The 20,114-nt window shown below is 51.8% G+C and overlaps 2 protein-coding genes across 2 annotated transcripts in view; one reads left to right on the forward strand and one right to left on the reverse strand.

Moving 5' to 3' along the window:
* Nucleotides 1-20,114, reverse strand: part of ADA (adenosine deaminase) — a 107,860-nt gene that overhangs the window by 67,072 nt on the left and 20,674 nt on the right. The window lies entirely within an intron of this gene.
* Nucleotides 5,629-18,818, forward strand: CCN5 (cellular communication network factor 5). The gene is made up of 5 exons (XM_080684238.1): nucleotides 5,629-5,934; nucleotides 6,110-6,224; nucleotides 9,772-9,988; nucleotides 15,295-15,549; nucleotides 17,874-18,818. The coding sequence occupies exons 2-5, from the start codon at nucleotides 6,165-6,167 to the stop codon at nucleotides 18,092-18,094; spliced, it is 753 nt and encodes a 250-aa protein (XP_080540364.1). The 5' UTR covers nucleotides 5,629-5,934; nucleotides 6,110-6,164; the 3' UTR covers nucleotides 18,095-18,818.

Here is a 20,114-nt window from a genome sequence, read left to right on the forward strand (position 1 = left end):
TTACTGACTGGAAGTGGGAGGAAGCAAGGAGTGGTGGCGGTGGGACAAAAGGAAGGCCCTTCTTTTCAAGGAGCCTTCCCAGAATTCGCACACACTTCTGCTTATATCTCATTACTAGGACCTGGTCACATGGCCACGCCTAGCTGCACAGCTGTGGGCATTGCTGTCCCGAATAACATCAGGGTTCAGTTATGGAGGAAAGAGGGGAGAAAGGATATTGGATTGGGCACCCATCAGGCTCTGCCACAGATCCCGATTTCCAAGAGGAGAGTGAGGCCCAGAGAGGTGAGGAAACTCATACCCGGCCACGAAGCACATACGTGGCAGACTTAGGGTTTTCACCCGAATGAGTCTTGATCTCCCCATGTGTGGTATAGGTGTCCCCTCTCAGTGGCATGTCCGGCCATGGGAGCACTGAGCCTGCTCACTCCCAGCCCTGCTTAGGTCAGGGTCTGCTTTGGGTTTCTCTGTCCCCACCTAGGGTCACCCCTGTGAGCTCACTAGCGCCGGGCAGCTTATTCCCCGACCTCTCCAGCACCCATGACAGAGTGTGGCAGGCTGTGATGTGCAAGGAGCAGGACAAACTGTGTGGCTGGAACCGACTTCATCCTTTCAACTTCATCCACTTTCTCGTGGCTTTTATGCTGTGCCCTGACCTAGGCGTGTTTCACGAGTTTCACTTTTCAGATGCATTTCCTAGGTCTTAAAGTGCTCGGCTGGCCCAGGTCTGATAGAACATGTAGGCCACCTCAAAACTGAACAAGACAGAGCAACTGAGGGCCAGAGAAGCCCAACTATGTGCCCCAGATCCCAAGATACCTGTGGCAAACAATATGCCACATGTCCCTCGCTCTGGCTCTGCTCTGGTGCCACAGAAAGACCACGTTTTCTAGCCCTCCTTGCCGTTAAGTTGAGGACATGTGACTACTTCTGCCCAATACAATATAAGCCTAAGGGATGAACGTCACTTCTGGTCTGAGGTGGTGAAAGGCCAGTGTGTTTTCTCCACCCTTCCTCTCCAAGGTGACCTTGAAGACCCCTGGTGTAATTCACAAACTGTAATGTGCATACCAATCCCTTGGGGGTCTTATTAAAATGAAGATTCTGAATCATTTCATACAAGCAACCAGGTGCTGCATGCCTTGGAGCAGACATCTGAGTAGGGAAGACTCAGGGGGCGCGGCTCCAAGACAGAGAGGACCTGCCCAACTTCATTGGACCATTCGTGAACAAAAGGAAACCTTTGTTGGGTTAAACCACTGAGACTTGGGGGTTTGTGACCCAAGCATAGCCTAATGTACCCCAATGAATACATTAGACTAGGAAATTGTTATTTAGTCACTCAACCAATATTTATTGAGTTCCTTCCATGAACTCATGTTGTGCCCTGGACATCTTACTCTTAAGAAAGCACTAACTCTCAGGGTCATGCAAGTGCAAGGTCGGCATCTGAGAGTGAGAGCGCCTGGCACTTAGCTTCCTGGGTGCCCCTGTTATCCCTCCCAGGTCCAGCGCTGTGAGTCTGTGATGGAGCCAGGATTTGAAGCCGGGACCTTTGACATGAGTCTGAGTTTGTTTCCAGAAACGCAAAGGGCAGCTGTGCTCATTCTAGGGTCTTGCTTGGGGGACAGTAGCAGCAGCCAAAAGATTGATGGGTTCCCGGAACTGTCACATCCCTCTGGTGCCAAACTTGTTGGCTGGGGGGCCTGCACCACAGGTAAGCAGTCAGCAAAGAGGCAGTTCCGGCTGCATTCCTGCAACACTTCACACTGACAGCCACGGGCTTCCTGGATGGCCATGCACGGGGCCTCCCACTGTCCACACGCGCCCATCCTCAGTTACTACAGAGAATAAATTCCAAGCAAAAATCCACACTCTGACGCAGAGGCCCCTCCAGGCTGACGGCAACACTGCTGCTCACCTCCTGTCACTCTCCTGGGCAGCTGGCCCTCCTCAGTGCCTCACAGTCAGCCAGCGAGCGTTTCCTGTTGCTGCTGTTGTCGGCATCCCTGATCAACGTGCCTCTTTCCGCTCACACCGCCTTTCTCTCCCGTCTTCTTCCTTGCCCCAAAGAAAGAAGGGCTTCAAAACTGTTCCTCCCAGGAAAAGCTAGTCAATAGTGATAGAAGTCAGAAGTACTGCACTTCTGCGGGGCAGAAGTACACTCTTAGAAGGGGCATGAGGAACCTTCTGGAAATGTACCTCAATCTGGGTGGTGGTTACATCATTGGTGTGTACATATGAAGAGTTGTCCAGCTGTACACTTAATATTAATGCACGTTAAGCCCTTCTCTCTCTCTCTCTCTCTCTCTCTCTCTCTCTCTCTCTCTCTCTCTCTCTGTGTGTGTGTGTGTGTATATATATATATATATATATATATATATATATATCCTCAATTTATGGAGATGCCACAGAGAGCTTTATAAGCAGTAGCAAAATAAATGACAACAACAACAAAAAAAAAACCACAAGGAAAGTTTGGAGTCATAGGGATCTGTGCTGAAAATCTGGCTGTTTTCTAGCTTTGTGACCTTAAGTGAGTTGCCTAACCTCTCTGAACTTCACCTTTCTTATTGAGGTGTGGACTGTGGGGATTAGAAACACCACTTTTAAAAAAAAGTACTTGGCACAAGGCTGACTCCCACTGGGTGCTCAGTTCATAATCATTTTCATTATTATTATAACCATGGCCCCACAGGGACAGGATATGGGGGTACTCTTCCCTGTGTGCAGGCAATAAGAGGGCACACTGTCAACAGGAAACTTAAAATAAAATTGAGGTGAAGCCAGTCTGCTTTCTGTTATCACCAAGCACTGGCAAATCTCAATGTCAGTCATGAAGTATTCTGTCCCCAAAATGTCTTTTTTCTCCTAAGTTCTAAACAATTGATATGGTAACTGTTGAATATTATTAATATACCAGAGGCCCGGTGCATGAAATTCGTGCACTTGAGGGGGGGGGGTTCCCCAGCCTGGCCTGTGCCCTCTCACAGTGTGGGAGTCCCACGATTGATCGCCCCAAAGAGGTAGGCCCTGCCCACTTGCGCGTGCCCACTGTGCACGCAGCCTCCTGGTGATCGCTCATTGCGGCGTGAGGGCGTCACGACGTGAGGGCATGATGACCACATAGGCTTTTATTAATAGGATATGTAAGCTTGGAATGAGCACATTTTCATTTCTTGTCCTTTGATAAACATATTCTACATGGAAGTTCATTTGGAGAATTTCTAGGAATATAGCTGCCCACAGTGCACATGGACTCAGGATCACACATTCTTCGGGAAAGTTCCTAACAGTTTGGAACTTGCTCTTGCTTCAGGGCAGTTCCTGTCTCCCACCTCATGGTGTTACATGTTTCTGCATCTCAACAGCAGGTCCAAGAAACAACGCCTGCAGAGTGATGGCGAAGACGAAGATACAGGTTTTTCAATCCTGTCATTCTGTGTGGCTACTTGGTTGCTGATCAGTGCTTAAAATTTAAAACAGGGAAAGTGTGGCCTGTGGAGGACAATGACTATGTTTGGTAAGTGCAGATTTTAGTTCACACGTGAAATATATTTGTTTCATCTCATGATTATTACTGAAAATAGTTTTGTTGTATAAAGTGGGTGTTAAAAAATAAAATACCCTAAACATGCCTGACTAAAATATAAGAATTTATCAGTCAATCATTAATCAATCAGTGTATCTCTCCTTCCCTCCAGTCTGTGGAAATCCCATCCCTACCCTTGGCTACTTCCTCTAGCCATAAGTGATCAAATCCTGCATTTTCATCTTCATCCCTGTGAACTCTGAGGAAAAAAAAGGCACCTACTAAGAAGGGCTCCTGGTAACTAACTGGGCTCAAACAAAAACAAACAAACAAACCCAGAGCCTAGCAGCCATTTCTGCACAGGGACCTCTCACGCAACTGCATTTCTCAGAGGAGCCTGTTCTTGACTGCCCAACTCGCCACTGTGTCTCTGCCCTCTGAGCCAGCCCTTATAAAGGAGTCCCTGGAATCCTATTTCAACCAGTAGAACTGAGGCTTTCCCCATCCAATCAGAACTGCACAGCTCCAGCCAATCAAAGTGGCTCTATTCTGACCAATCAGGACAGTGTCTTTTTGGACTAATCAAACTGTGAGGATCTGAGTACTCATTTGCATGAGGATGGACTAATCAGGGACCATGGGCAGGGACTCCTGTCCATATAAGCCAGCTCCCTTCTGGCTCAGAGAGTGCATGTCCTCTTTCTACCAAAGACTGAAGCTTGCGTCTCCCTGGCTGAGCTGAAGCACTGAAGATGTCTCACCAGAGCAGTGCAGACGGAGCATACCAGCAAGAAGCAGAACAGAGCAGACCCTCACACAGAGCTGAGCTGTCTAGCTGTGGCACAACTGAGCTTTTACACTGAATAGAGTTTCCTTCTTCACTGCATCCCAAATTGGGCATTCCTGTTGGCATTGAATTGGCACCAACGACCATCAGTTGACAACCTCCATCCCCATCATTTTCTTCCCTTATGACTGCATACAGGAGGGTATCGCCCACCTGCTGAAAATCCCTCAGTCTCACACCTTATCAAGTCACTCTTCTTCCTCACCAGCAGCCCATTCTGGAACCCTCTGCTGTCCAGCTCCGTCCCTTTGAGGTTTGGGGTACTGGTGGAGATTTGGGGGGTCAAAGGCTTTCCTAGCCACTCCTTGACATCACCTCTATTATCTTTGTCAAAGTCTACAGTCAAAGCTCAGGTCTTTACATCCCCAACCCCCCAGTGGCTGGACTGGTGTCCCCAAAATACCGGTGGCTTAAATTGGGGTCTCTTACTCTCCACATTACACCACTCCCCTCCTCACAGTCAGCACCTTGGGCTCCTAGACTAGGCAATGCTATCATGCTCTCTCCCACCATTAGGCTGATGCACGTGCTGGTCCCTCTGCCTAGAATATTCTGACCTCTCTGACCCCATCTTTTATTAAAATATATTTTTATTGATTTCAGAGAGAAAGGGAGAGGGAGAGAAACATCAATGATGAGAGAGAATCATTGATTGGCTGCCTCCTGCATGCCCCCCTCCCCCCCCACTGGGGATCAAGCCCACAACCCAGGCATGTGCCCTGACCGGGAATCGAATCTTGACCTCCTGGTTCATAGGTCGACGCTCAACCACTGAGCCATGCTGGCCGGGGCATCTGACCCCATCTTTCCTTGGCTCTCTGAAAAGGCACCTTCTTCAGAAACTGTCCTTCACCCTCACTCAACAAGGACCCCTCCTCAATGGGCAGAAATTCCACCTGTTTTCTCACTGTCATCTCCTGCACTGGGCTTTGACCCAAAGTCTGTATTGTGTATCCAGTCCCTGCAGAGGGGCCCTCAGAGATGGCTGAGCTACATGAAATGGATTTGGTTCTTCCAGATCAGCTGGTAGTGCCCAGCAAGCGCCGGCACGCAATAGGTCCAGCCTGTGTGGGCTCATCCACCGCGGCCGCCTGCCAGAGCCCGGGAAGCAGGCCCTGGGGTGGCCCCTTGCTGCCAAAAGCAAACAGGCCGCCAGGGAAGTTTTGCTCTGGGTCACACCCGCCTCTGGGTGGCTGGCTGCCAGTCCTCCTGCCAGAAACCACAGGCCCTCCGAAGCCGCCCAGAGACCGGGCCACAGGGCTTTGGAGGACTTGGGTCAGCTCTGCTAAGGGGGTGTCTGCCCAGCACTTCCTGGATCCACAGCCCCCCGGGGCTGGGCAGGGGGTCTGGGCAGGGCTGCAGCAGCTACAGCCAAGGCTTAGAAAGGCCCTCGTGGGCTGGGAGGAGCTACAGAGGCCCCTGCCAGCCTGTCACAGGCTCTCAGTGCTGACATTGGCTCCGGCTTTCACACACACACACACACACACACACACACACACACACACACACACACTGGCAGGCACCCCCTTGGTGGCCTCCACGGTCTCACCTTCAGGTAAATGGGCTCATCAGTGGGAGGCTGAGGATGGGGAGAGGAGCAAAGAATGCAAAGACTAATGTGCATGTAAATGTGCGTGTGCATGTGCGTGTGTGCGTGTGTGCGTGTGTGTGTGTGTGTGTGTGTGTGTGTGTGTGTCTGGGAGTGACCTCACAGCCTCCGGAACATAAAGACTTACAGGTCCTGCCTCCCTGGCTCAAAGCGGGCTCCGTGGGGGACACAGTGACATGAGAGGCCCACCACAGACCCGCCTCCTGGCCTTCTCCTTCCTCTGCCTCCTCTCAAAGGTAAGGGGGGCCCGGGCCCCGAATACTGCTGGCTTCCATACTGCTGGGGGAGGTGTGAAATCGCTGCCAAGGAGCCCTGCAGGGCCCGTGTTGGGCACAGCCAGGTTTCCCTCCTGGGTGCCCAGGCAGCTGCCTCTGGCCAGCACTCTGTGCCGCAGGCAAGTCCCTTCTCTCTGAGCCTCAGCTGCTTCCTCGCTTGAATGGGCACAGTGTCCACGAGGTCTTTGTGAAGATCCCTTCTGAGAATTCATCTGATGTCTCTGCACAGGGCCTGGCACATGGCAGAGTTCAGAAGGACTTTTCTGATTCTTACCAATCCCAATAACCCTTCCACAGCACAGCAGTGTCCTCCTTGCAAATGAGACTCAAGAGATGCCCTGCTTTGCCTAACAATGAGCCAGGATTTTAATAGATGCTGGTGTCTACCTCATTGGAAAGGTCATTCTGCAAGGGCATTAATGCTGTGGGCCCTCAGGCAGTGAGTGACCCCTGACCCTGGCTAGAGGGGACAAGGAGATACCTCCACAAAATAATGCCTTCCCTAATGGAACTTTTTCCAAAGAACTTGTGGAATGTCTACCTTGCCCAACAACCCTATCAGGAATTATTAGCCTGTTTTCGTCAAGCAAGGCTCAGAGAGGGTAAGCAAGTTGCCCAAAGCCACACAGTAAAGAAACATCAGTGCAATAGAGGAGGCGGAGCCCAGGAGAGGCCTGGGTGTGTGGGGTTGGGGCTGGGGACTTCAGTTTCTACCTGTCCACCTCCAACCTGGACTCCAGTTGCTGGGCCCTGTCATCCCTTCAGCAAACGCTGCTCCCAGACCCATGGGGATTGGCCCCGCCCCAAGCCACGATCTCACTGTATTTTCATGCTTCTCTGAGGAGCTTGCGCTTTCTCCCTCCCGATCCCACGCTGTGGTGCGGGGAAGGCTGAGAACCCCGCTGGCACCCCATCCTGTTGTTTCTTCTGCCAAAGGGGATGGGTGGCTGGGGTAGTCGGAGCAGGGGACTTGGGGTTTGGGGCCCAGGATTAAATGAAAGACAAACATTAGGCCGCCCCCGACTTGCTGTGCACCCCTTCATCCTTCCCGGGTCCCAGGGAGCCAGGCAGCATCCGACACGGAACACAGGGACTTTGTCATCACGAACATGGAAGGCCACCACAATCCTCAGAGAGGGAGAGAGTGCCTTGTCCTGCAGGCAGGTGGCTCCTGGGCTGAGTGCTGTGGGCAGAGGTCTGGGGCAGAGACCTAGAAACAAGCAGAGCCACACTGACTGGGAGCTGGCTGTGACCTCACTCAGTCCCTGTCACTACTCCAGGGTAGGTGGCCTCCACCCCATTTTACTGAGGAGGGAACAGCTCTCTCCCCACGGAGCAGTTAAGTGAAGTGCTCAAAGTCACACAGCAAGCCAGTGCCTAAGCTAAAACTTAAGGCTTCAACTCTTGCCCAGAAGATTCCACGTCCTGGGCTCTTCCCACCGAGCCGTGCCCCCTGGCGACCACAGCAAGGGGCTGGGGGAACCAAGGGTGCAATGGGGCAACTTGAACAGAGGGATGGAGTGGTTAGGATGGATGCGGAGCTAGAGGAAGACCAGAGAGGGCTATGCTGAAACACCCTCCCTGACTTGTCATTATTCCCCTTGAAGAAATGGGTAAACTGAGGCAGGGGCTAAACTGGCATCGGAGCCCCAGAGAACAAGAGGGGAGCGTGGCAATTAAGAGCCTGGGCCTTGGATTCCCAGGAACCTGCATTCCAATCCTGGCTCTGCCTCTTATAGGCGATGTCTCTACATTGCCTTGGGCTTTAGCTTCCTCCTCTTTGAAATGGGCTACCTCACATGGGAGGGTTAAATTAAACAACGCGTTAAAGGTCTCCGCACATGGCACGCCCATGGTAAGTATTCGCGTAATCACTGACATCAGTAGCCTCTCCTGGCTATCCCGACCTATAGTCCAGCCCCTGCCAAGCTTACGTGGTAGAAAGAGCCCCAAATGGGAAGCCAGGTGCAAAGCAGAAGACCTATGTCCAGGCCCTGCTGCTTCCGGGTAGGAGGGACCCAAGAGGCAGTGCTGGGCAGAGTTCCCCACTTTCCTCAAGAGGCCGCAGGCACAAGGGGCTCGCCTGCACCGGTTACCAATGCCCTTTCAGATGGAGCCCTGTGAGCACCCCCTGCTCTGAGGCCCCACCAGAAGCTGGTCAGCCTGTTTGGGGCACCCCCTCATGGCCAGGGTGGGAACTGCAAGCCACTGAAAGCATGTTTGCACACTTGCGGGTGCTAGGGATGGGACAAGGTGGGAACCAGAGTAAATGGGCCATTGCCTGCTTTGGGACCACATAGAGGCTATTGATTTCATCTTCCTAAACAGCAAGTCTTCTATCCACTACATAAAACCTCCAGTCCCCCAAGGATCCTACTAAAGATCAGTCCTCCACAGACAGGGCCACTGGGAATATCTTGAATTACGCCTACCTCTTCCTCCCCAACTTCAGCTGGACATACAGGGAGCCCATGGCATCTGGTTTGGGTGTTTCCCTGTCCTGAGTGGGGAGGGGCAGTTGGGACATTTGAGTTGACACCTTGACCCTGCCCCAGGGCATGGATCCCTGGCTCAGACTTTCCCCTATTACAGGACAAGTCAACCCCCCTCCCTGGGCCCTGGGGCCTCAGTGCAGAAGCAAGAGCCCAGCTCTGCAGCTAACACACTGTGACTTCTGACAAGTCCCTTCCCTTCTCTGATGCTCAGGTGCCCCATCTGGGCATGGCAGGGGGCAGGGGGGAGGGGGAGACGGGAGCAGAGGTGCCAAGGACCTGGTTGTGCACCAGAAGCCCCTGTTAAAGCTCAGATCCAGGGCCCTGCCTCTGGGAGCTCTGACTTGGTAAGTCCCAGAGGAGGCCTAGGGGTCAGTATTTTACCAAGTTTCCTAGTTGATCCAATGCTTGTCCAGGAGCATAATCAGAATTGTTCTAAAGATAAAAAACTTCCATGAGACTATAGGATTCATTCAGCTCTCGAGATAAGTATCTAAGGTCCACCTGCTGGAAAGTTATAGGACCTGTGGTTGCAATCCTTCATTTTGCTGCTTCTGCCTTTCTGTATTCCTAGAGGGCGGAGCCTGAGCCCTTTATTGTAATTCACAATGAGGAGCATCATAGCTACATGCATGGAGCATCTGCTACACTGCAGGCCTGTGCTAAGGGTTTAACATGCATCATTCCATGTACTCCTCAAAGCAGCTTCTGGGTTAAACACTGCTGTTCCCCTTTTTTACAAATGAGGATACTGAGGCTCAGAGAGCTTAAGTAACTTGCTCAAGCTCACTCAACTACTAAGGGGCAGACTTGGGACTAGAACTCTAGTCCAGAGCCCATGCTGGTGACCACAATGAGTGCCATGGGAGTGCCAGGGTTCAAGAGCAGGTCTGTGTGATTCTGGGGCCAACGGATGGACCCCCACACTGCCCAGCCTGGCAGAGAGGTAGCCAGTTGCGAGGGTCTCACTGCCCACCACGGACGACCATAGCTGAGTGGGGTCTGTGTCTCTGCAGGTGTGTGCCCAGCTGTGCCCAACACCGTGTACCTGCCCCTGGCCGCCACCCCGATGCCCACCAGGGGTGCCCCTGGTGCTGGACGGCTGCAGCTGCTGCCGGGTATGTGCACGGCGGCTCGGGGAGCCCTGCGACCACCTCCACGTCTGTGACTCCAGCCAGGGCCTGGTGTGCCAGCTCAGCGCGGGCCCTGGAGGCCAGGGGGCCGTGTGCCTCTGTAAGCAGGTTTGCGGGACGGATGGAGGGTGTGGTTGGAGGGGAGGGGCGGTCAAGGCCATGGTGTCCTCAGTCCAAGGGAAGGCTTTCTCTCTCTACCTTCACTTCAGATCCATCATCCATTTCAGCCAAACCTGGTTACACAAGGTTCCCGAGGCTCACTCCCTGCTTCTCTCCTCTTGCATTTACTGTGACCACGCCAACACCTGAACAGCCTTCCTCCACTCCTCCCTGCCCAAACACAGCCATAACCTCCTCCTCTGAGAAGCCCTCCAATATTCTTCTAACCAGAAGTCATCACCCCCTCCTCAGGACCCTCACAATACTTTTGGGAAAATAAAAGTGCAACGACCCCTTATTTAGGGCATAAGATATGTCAGGCACTTTGCTAAGCACGTACTACATAAATCACAATAATCCTATGAGGTAAGTACTTAAAGACCCGTTTTATAGATGAGGAAACTGAGGTTCGTCGATATTAACAGACATGCTTAATATCACACAGCTTGGGACCTGTTCCAACAGGCTCTAAAGCAACATTCTGTCTCTCTTCCTCCTGGATCGGGAGCCCATAGTTTGCATTTGCCAGTGACCCTGAGATCCTCCATCTTCCACACTCTTCCAGGCCCCCGGACCCCTGATGCTTTAGATGGGATTCTCAGCTCCATGCTAGGGACATTTGGGACCAGATTATTCTTGTTGTGGGGCTGTCTTGTGTTTGGTAGGGCATTCAGCAGTGTCCCAGGTCTCTGCCACTAGATGCCAGTGGCACCCTCACCCCCAAGTTATGACAATCTGTCTTCAGACATTGCTGAATGTCCCCCGGGGAGAAAATCATCTCCAACTGAGAACTCGCTGCTTTAGAGAAATAGAAAGAAGCAAGAAACTGTTCTTCCCTCCCTCCCTCCCTCCCTCCCTTCCTTCCTTCCTTCCTTTCCTCCCTTCCTTCCTTCCTTTCTTCCTCCCTTCCTTCCTTCCTTCCTTTCTTCCTCCCTTCCTTCCTTTCTTCTCTCATTCTCCCCCCAGCCCCCTTGCTCTAATAAGCCTTGTAGAACAATTGATGTTTTTCATCTATGTGCATGTCACACTTCTATAAAAATAAGAACAAGAGAGAGAGGCGCCCACGAGTCCATCTATAGGAAAAACCCTGCTAACAAGCAAAACAACAAAACTTGGAGACAGAAAGTTATCCTTAGTGAATCCTTGTTAAATACTTTATTGGATCAGAGGAGTATAATAATAAGAAAGGGGAGATCTGCGGATAAATTCATAGATGATTGCTAATTTAAAAAGTGCCTAAAGAAAGAAAGGAGACAAGCAACCCAGCTTATAAGGCTGATGTTTAGATTAGCATGGCGCCTGCCGGAGTTGATTTATTGCATAGCCAGCCACTAGGGGTTTCACAAATATCACCGCAGTTGATCTCCCAACAACCATATGATGTAGGTACAGATGCTATCTTTATTTTACAAATGGAAAAAGGAGGCACAGAGAGGTGAAGCTACTTGCCCAAAGTCACATAGCTCCTAAGTAGCTGAGCTGGGATTTGAACCCAGGAAGCTGGCTCCACAATCTTAGTTTCCATTGCTCTACTGCTTGACACTCAACATATGCTTGGTACCTAGTGGCTGCGATTGCCAATAACTTAATTCAAGGGCTTTTTTCTTTATTTATTCCATCTTGATTCAGACTCAAACACCTGGAGGCCAAGGATTTATTTGGTCCTTGTTCCTTCCTGCAACTCCCAGTCCCGATCTGGCAACATGGTGGATGCTCATGAATGTATAATGATATGAACGGAATTTGGAAGTTGGGAGCTGGTGAACCCCACAGGTGGGCCAGAGCCAGCTAAGACGTCACAGCGGCTGAACTAGGTCTTGGCTCTGGGGGGACACCAAGCCCCTGGCTTCCCACACCCCACACGTGCAGCTTCTGCAGCTTGGGGGAGAGCAGCTCCATCCTCCCCCTGGCTCAGGTTCAAAAGCTTGGAGTCTCTCTATTCTTTACATCCCACATCCCACATCCCACATCCTCCAGCAAATTCTTCACAAAATTTCCAGGACCTGACCCTTCTCTGTCCCTCCACTGCTACCAGCCTGGCTGAGCCCCATTACCACTTGCCTGGATGGCAGGAGCCCCATAAGCCTCCCTGCTTCTGCCCCTAGTCTATAATCAGCATAGTAGCACAAGGGCCCCTTGTGACACATAAGTCAGATCACGTCCCTCCTCTGCCTGAAAGTCTCCAACAGCTTCTCATTTCCTCAGAATAAAAGGCAGAGTCCTCTTAGCGACCTGATCCTGTTTGTTCTCGTATCTAACTCCCTCCCTCCCTCCTGCTCTCTGCTCCAGCCACACTGGCTCTTTGCTGCTCCTCAAATACCCCAGGCACAGGCCCACCTCAGGGCCTTTGCACTGTCTTCTTTGCCTCCTTCACATCGTTGCTCAAATATCACCTTCTCAGTGAGAACTTCCCTGATTAAAAACTATAACCCTGCCCCACTCCTTAACTCCGTCCTTCTTTACTTTTCCTGCCCCACTCCTTAACTCCGTCCTTCTTTACTTTTCCAGAACTAATCACAAATTCTACATATTTGTTATTGTATTTATTTCCACTAGAGCAAAATCTCCAATGAGGGCAAGATTTTGCCTGTTTTAGTCATTGCTGTATCACAAGTGCCTAGAGCAGTGCCTGGTGCATAGTAGGCACTCAATAAGTAATTGTTGAATGAATGAACGAATGAGGCTAGCAATAACAGACACCATTCATTTATTAAGCATTCATTTATGTGAGATAGCCCTTCATGCACATGATTTAATTTTAGCCTTTAGTAATGAGGAAGGTCCTATTATTATCCCTATTTTGCAGATGAGGGAAGTGGGGCTCAGAGAGGTTAAATCACCTGCCCAAGGTCACACAGCATGCAAGCAGATGAAGGTAAACACACACACACAAATAAAACAAAACCAAGAACCTGTGCTGTTCCTTCTCCTGCAGGGTCTCTCGGAGGGAAGAAGGATTCTGAAATCACGAGATGACAAAGCTATGCTCTGAAATTATTTGGGGGAGGGCATTGGCGAGGGTCCGGAAGGAGGAGTGAGGTTTGGGTAGCTGTAAGTGTGCATGGATGGATGGTGGGGGGCCCACGACTGAGTAAGTGTGGAGGCACCTCGTGCTGTTGGGACCATGCCTGAGCGCACCAGGGCTGGGGAGTGGCTGCCCAGGCATCATTCCCCCACCCCTCCCACAGCCCGCTCTGAGCTGGACGACCCAGGAGAGGCGCCAGGAAACCTTGCTAAAATTATCACCCCTCCAGCTGCCTTTCCTAAACAGTCCCTCTGTTTACCAGCTTATCACAGCAACCAAGAGGCCCGGGGCTGTGGTACCAAGGCTGGGAGACTGGGCTTGGCCAGCCTGGGGAGAGGGATTAAGGTATACTGCCCCTGCAGTTTTTAGGAAACCAGTGGCCACAGGGTCCAGGCCAAAAGGTTGGGATTGAAGCAAAAGGGCTGTGGCCTGGAAGGAGGAAGGAGGGAGTACTGACACAGGTCCTGTGCCCCCCGAGGAAGAAATGTCACCCACTCCCATTTATTGAGCATCTGCTATGTTCTGAGCTTGGGGTAAAGGCTTTGAGGTGGCTGGCTCATTCAATCCTCCCGTGGCCTGGGTACCGCGGCTCAGAGAGGTGAAATACTTGCCTTCAGCTTGCAAGTGGGGAACTGGGGTTTGAACCCAAGTCTGTATGGTTCCCAACTTCCTGCATGTGTACGGACTGTTCGAGGTTTTTCTCTGAAGACCTGGGAAAACCTGCTTCCCTTCCCAGACCCAGCTGAACTGCCACCGTGTCTCCAGGAAGCTTCCTGATTGCTCCTGTCTTTGCACTCCCCCAGCGGCCCACGCACCTCTCCAGGGCAATTGATTGTGTATCTTGGAGATGATGACTTTCACATCTGGCCCCCGAGTGTCCCCAGGCAAGGACTGTGTCTCCGTCCTGTCTAGGAGCACAGCGGTTGGCACACAGACGGGGCACAATATATGTCTCAGGAATTATAAGGAGTCAGAACTACGTTATCAGTGTCTCTTATATGCTGGGCCCCGTGCCAGGCATTTATTCAAAGGACATGGAGTGTTCCATTCATGCGTGAGCCAGCACAGGGAATGCCAGGATGAACACTCTCAGGCCTAGCCTTCAGGAGTTCCTGTCTAGCAGAGGAAGTGGTATTAATGCCCATGTCTTGGGGGTTTTATTCGAAGAGTGTTTCCTGAGCACCTACTATATGCCTAGCCCTATGCTAGATGCTATGCACCAATTATCTCATGTAACTGAAGGGGGAGGTTGCTGTTCTCATCATTGCTACTGTTAAGGTGACTCAGAGAAGTTAAGTAGCTCACCTGAAGTCACACAGCCAGCAAGGTAAGCCCTGACCTGACCGTGATGACTGCACAGGCAGATGGACAACGGAAGTTTGCTGCATGAAATCGCAGAGTGCACATCACAGTTACCCATCAGTAATCTATCATAATTATACTAATAACTACAACAGAGCAGACGTCTCCTTTTGGATATGGTCATTACATGTATCATGCTGTTTAGTCTAGACCAGTGGTCGGCAAACTCATTAGTCAACAGAGCCAAATATCAACAGTACAACGATTGAAATGTCTTTTGAGAGCCAAATTTTTTAAACTTAAACTTCTTCTAACGCCACTTCTTCAAAATAGACTCGCCCAGGCTGTGGTATTTTGTGGAAGAGCCACACTCAAGGGGCCAAAGAGCCGCATGTGGCTCGCGAGCCGCAGTTTGCTGACCATGGGTCTATACCACAACCCTATGAGATACAGGGTAGGGCACAAGTAGGTTTATAGCTGTATGTGAAACAAAGTTTATTCTTGTGTCATTATTTATTAACTATTGTTATTGCTTATATTACAACTGTAAACCTACATTTGCCCAAACCCTGTAAGTACCGTTATAACCCATTTTGCAGGAGAGGAAACGGAGGCAAAAAGAAGTGAAATCACTTGGCCAAGGTCCATAGCTAATAAAGGGGCTCGGACCAGGCAGGTCTTCTCGCCAACCCTGTGGTAGGTCACGCTGACTTCCTGCAGGTGCCAGGGCAGCTGGCCATGGGAGGGGGTGTGTGTGGCAGGGCTGGAGCCCCCAGCAGTGCTCGGATGCCTCAAGGGCACAGCCCCCCAGTGGGATCTGGGCCAGCTCTGCAGACAGAGCCACGTGGAAGATATGGTCGGCCCAGCCTTGCCTGGGGAAGGTTGGGGGTCACCGATGGGACCCTCTTTCTCCTCCGCAGGGGGAGAGGATGACGGGAGCTGTGAGGTGAACGGCCGCCTGTTCCGGGATGGGGAGACCTTCCAGCCCCACTGCAGGATCCGCTGCCGCTGCGAGGACGGCGGCTTCACCTGCGTGCCCCTGTGCAGCGAGGATGTCCGGCTGCCCAGCTGGGACTGCCCGCACCCCCGGAGGGTGGAGGTCCTGGGCCAGTGCTGCCCTGAGTGGGTGTGCGACCAGGCAGGGGTGCTGGGGGGCCAGCCCCTCCTAGCCCAAGGTGAGTGCAGGGCCGCCTGGAGGGCGGGACCTCTGAGGGGCAGATGCCTGCACAGTCAGAGGGAAGGTTTTAGTGGCAGAAGCGGGGGCACTGGCCGAGGAGACAAAGGAAAGGGGAGCAGAGAGGCACAGACCTCTTTAAAACTGACTAAACAAGAAACAGTGGGCATGTCATTTTAAATCATAAATAAATAAGTCCAAATTGTGGCAGAGTGGAGAAGGGAAAGGAGGGTTGGAATACTTGAACCAAATTCTCACATTTCATAGCAAAGTATACTATTATAATATATAGTCTTTTATACCTAATTGATACATATTAATAATACATTTATATAACAGACAAATATCCTATCTAATAAAAGAGTAATATGCAAATTGACCATCACTCCAACACACAAGATGGCTGCCCCCATGTGGTCAAAGATGGCTGCCCCCATGTGGACACAAGATGGCCACCACAAGATGGCCAGCAGGGGACGGAAGTTGGGAGGGACCAGGCCTGCAAGGGAGGCCAGTTGGGGGAAATCAAGCCTGCAGGGGAGAGCAGTTGCGGGGGACCAGGCCTGCAGGGGAGGGCAGTTAGGGGTTGCCAGGCCTGCAGGGGAGGGCAGTTAGGGGCAATCAGGCTGGCAGGGGAGCAGTTAGGCATCAATCAGGCTGGCAGGGGAGTGGTTAGGGGGTGATCAGGCTGGCAGGCAGAAGCAGTTAGGGGCAATCAGGAAGGCAGGCAGGCGAGCAGTTGGGAGCCAGCAGTCCTGGATTGTGAGAGGGATGTCCGACTGCTCGTTTAGGGATCGGGCCTAAATGGGCAGTCGGACATCCCTCAAGGGGTCCAATATTGGAGAGGGTGCAGGCTGGGCTGAGGGATACACCCCCCTGTGCACGAATTTCGTGCACCGGGCCTCTAGTAATACATAACATAATACTAGTGGGCTTATCAACAGAGGAACTCAAAACTGAACATAGCAGCGTGGTTGCCGCTGGACATGGGCCTAGGGGTGGGCAGGGTGGAGAAAAGAAGTTACCTTCTGCCATAAATTCTTTAGTTTTAGAGACTTTGTTGTTGATATGTGCAGATTTGTAAAAATTATTATGATGTGAATGTGATTTTTTTTAAAAAAAGGAAACTGAAAAGAGAGCACTGACTCCACAGGTGATGGTGCCGCAGGGGAGGCAGTAGAGCGTGGTGGGCTAAGCATGTGGTCGGCGGGGCGGGGGGTGTGTTCTAAGGTCAGTTAGGCCACTTCCAAGCTGCGTGACTCTGAGAAACTTGCTTAACGTCTCTGTACCTCAGGTCCTTCAACTGTAAAATAAGTGTCCACCTCATAGAGTTGTTGCAAGGACTGGAGGAGTTAACACAAGTAAAAGCAGTTAGGACAGTGCCTAGCACACAGCACTCCACTGGTGGCAGCTGTTATCCCGACAGAACGTGACACAGCCGTTCAAATCCACAGAACGCCATGCGTTCACCTTCCGTATAAAAAGCAGGATAGGACACCATGTATGCGTTTTTATCTCCATTATGTGCATGCATATGTGTCTGTCTGCGAGTATATGTACATGTACACATCATACATGCAGCACACATGTGCATATACCACAGGCCTTCTCCACCTTGGCACTGCTGACATTTGGCCGAGTAATTCTTCAGTGAGGGGCCACCGTGTGCATTGTAGGATGTTTAGCAGCATCCCTGTCTACCCCTGGATCCCAGTGGCAACCTCCCTCAATTGTGACAACCAAAAATGTCTCCAGACATGGCCAGGTGACCCCTGGAGGACACTGTTGCCCCTGGATACGGACCACTTGTAGAAAGGGCCAGAAGGAAGGACACCAAAATATTGGCAGAGAAGAATAAAATGGGAGGAGGGAGACCCAGACCCTGGTGAACCTGCCATGGTGTTCCAGTGCGGCCTTGGGATCACTAGCATTCCTGTTGCTTCACACAGGCTGCCACCTCCCTGTAAAACGAGAAGCCCACTGGTTACTGGGGGAGGGTCATGGTCCGCACCATCAGAGTAACCTAATAACCAACATGTATGAGGTGTTTACAGGTACCGGGCACTCTGCTAAGTACCTCACCTCCTCCGTTATTTTATTCAGTCCTAACAAAGATTAGAGAATTTACACAGTGTTACAAGTACCAGGCACTACGCTAAGTACTTCACCTGCTCCATTCGATACCCACTGAGATTAGGAAATCGACACAGGAAGGAACTGAGGTCCAGAGAGGTGAAGCAACATGACCAAGATTGCACCACAGCCCAGAGCGTTGATTTGGCTGCCAAGTCCTGACCCAGTGCTGACCCTTCCTTCTTCCCCCAGGACTCCAGGCTTCTGGCCTTGTCGCTCCCCCACCGCCGGGGCTCCCCTGCCCAGAATGGAGCACAGCCTGGGGCCCCTGCTCGACCACCTGCGGGCTGGGCGTGACCACCCGGGTGTCCAACCAGAACCGCTTCTGTAGACTGGAGACGCAGCGCCGCCTGTGCATGTCTGGGCCCTGCCCACCTGCCAGGGGCCACAGCCCCCTACTCAGCGCCTTTTAGAGCCGGGCCCGGCGGGCAGTCTTGGCTACAGGCAACCATCCAGCTCGGGTGCTCCATCTGGGCCCTGGAGGACAAGCATGGGCACAGCAGCCTGGGCCCTCTGGACCCTGAGATAGATTAGGGATGCATGCCTTAGTCCGGTTTTCTCTAACTCCCAGCCTGGGGGGTGGGGGGGCGGCTGACCAGTTTCTAGGGTCTTCTGGTCCATTCCCAGCCTGCACACAGCCTTTATCCAAGATGCACGTGGGCTAGCTTGTCAGGAGATGGGGCGACCATCTCTGCTTAACCATTAGGCTCAGGCAGGTACTGGGCTGCACTGGCCATTCTCCTGGAGTGTGGTGACGAGAGGCACAGATGTCCTGAGTCTCATGCTTCCTCTCCTGTGGTGATGCAAACCCCTCCCTGACCCTGTGCCTGTGCAGGAAGCTGGGTGCTAGGCTGAGAAAGCCTTCCGTATCCCTGGCAGAATTCAGCGGCCGAATGCTTTGTGAAAATCGCAAGATGAAATCATTTCTTAAAGAAGGTCAGGGAACAGGCCTTCAAGCGCTCCATGACACTCAGCTTGCATCGGTGAGCATCACCCCTCACTGAGCGCCTGCACGCGGCACTTCGCTAGGCACTTTGCATAGATCCGCGCTTTGCAATCTTTTGGACTCGAGCAAAGCAGGGGAGAGTGTCCACCGGGGCTGGGGAACACGGTCTGAAATAAACCAACCCTCGTGTGAAGTTCTGTTTGCAGTCTCATGTTTAATTGTTTAAAAAACCTTACCTATAAGTTTATATCCGCCTCTGGGCCTACTGTGTTTGTTCGAAAATAGAAACTGTTTTCTTCAGGATTCAACGAGGAAATTAGAAAACACACACACAGACACACAGGTCTTACGTATAGGATTGAACGAGCCTTTATAATGCACACACCTGTGTAACACGCACCTCAATCAAGGCATAAAACACTTCCACCACCTCAGAGAATTTCCTCCGCCCCTTCCTGTTCCCCCCTCCGCTTCCGGCAGGCTGATTGATTTCTGTCACCACAGATGCGTGTTGCCTGTTCTTGAACTTCACATAAATAGAATCGCACAGTAGGTACCTCTAACGGCTACTTTTGCTCAGTACCAGCTCTGGGGTGGAGGGGCCGAGGGGCTGAAGAAGGGCAGAGCCCAGAAGCCAGGACCAGCCAGCGGAAGATGGAACCACAGCAGGGCTGTCTGCCTGGAGCAGGAGCCTCTGAGGAGATGCAGTCATGTACCAGGGGTCCTCAAACTGCGGCCCGCCGAGGACATTTATCCGGCCCGCCGGGGGCCGCTGCCTGTCCTGCTTAGCAGCCGACTCGTCCCGGGCCCGCAGTGCGCATAGGAATTTGTTCATAGTTTTTTTTTTTAAACTATAGTCCGGCCCTCCAACGGTCTGAGGGACAGTGAACTGGCCCCCTGTTTAAAAAGTTTGAGGACCCCTGATTATTGTAGACCTTACAAAAAACAGGCGGAGATGGGAGTAGACCCGGCTTCTGCTCTCTCCTGCCCCCCAGTTTCCAGGGGGGCCTCCCATTGGTCAAACCTACTGGAAGGTGGAAGGGGAGGGAATCCGAGAATGCAGAGCCCGAGACACAAGCAGAGCAGAGGAGGGCAGGGAGGGCTTGAGAGCAGGGGTGAGTCCAGCCCACAAGGTAACAAATGACCCGCCCACTCAGATACCACCTCCTCCAACTGGGGATCAAACCCACATCCTGGGCTTGTGTCCTGACCTGGAATTAAACCAGCAACCTTTTGGTGCACGGGACGATGCTCAACCAACTGAGCCACACCGGCCAGGACATAGAATATTATGTGATTTAAATAAAAATCTTAGTTATTATTTTCTTGACTTGACTTCTTGGTGCTTTTCGTTTTTCATCTGTAAAATGGGCATAAGTAATAGAGCCTACCTTATAGGATCACAGTGATGAAGGGGCTCTGTACATATTAGGTAATTCTACGTTTGCCTTAAATATAAGCTATCATCATCCCGCCTCCATGGTTCC

The sequence above is a fragment of the Plecotus auritus genome, assembly GCF_963455305.1.
Source record: "Plecotus auritus genome assembly, chromosome: 8".
NCBI classification, from domain to species: domain Eukaryota; kingdom Metazoa; phylum Chordata; class Mammalia; order Chiroptera; family Vespertilionidae; genus Plecotus; species Plecotus auritus.

Bases quoted from the DNA above. Each gene is read 5' to 3' on its own strand.
- CCN5 (XM_080684238.1), top strand. From the start codon at position 6,165: ATGAGAGGCCCACCACAGACCCGCCTCCTGGCCTTCTCCTTCCTCTGC. The intron at 6,225-9,771 runs GTAAGGGGGGCC...GTGTCTCTGCAG, and splicing joins TCCTCTGCCTCCTCTCAAAG to GTGTGTGCCCAGCTGTGCCC. The intron at 9,989-15,294 runs GTAAGCAGGTTT...TCTCCTCCGCAG, and splicing joins CCAGGGGGCCGTGTGCCTCT to GGGGAGAGGATGACGGGAGC.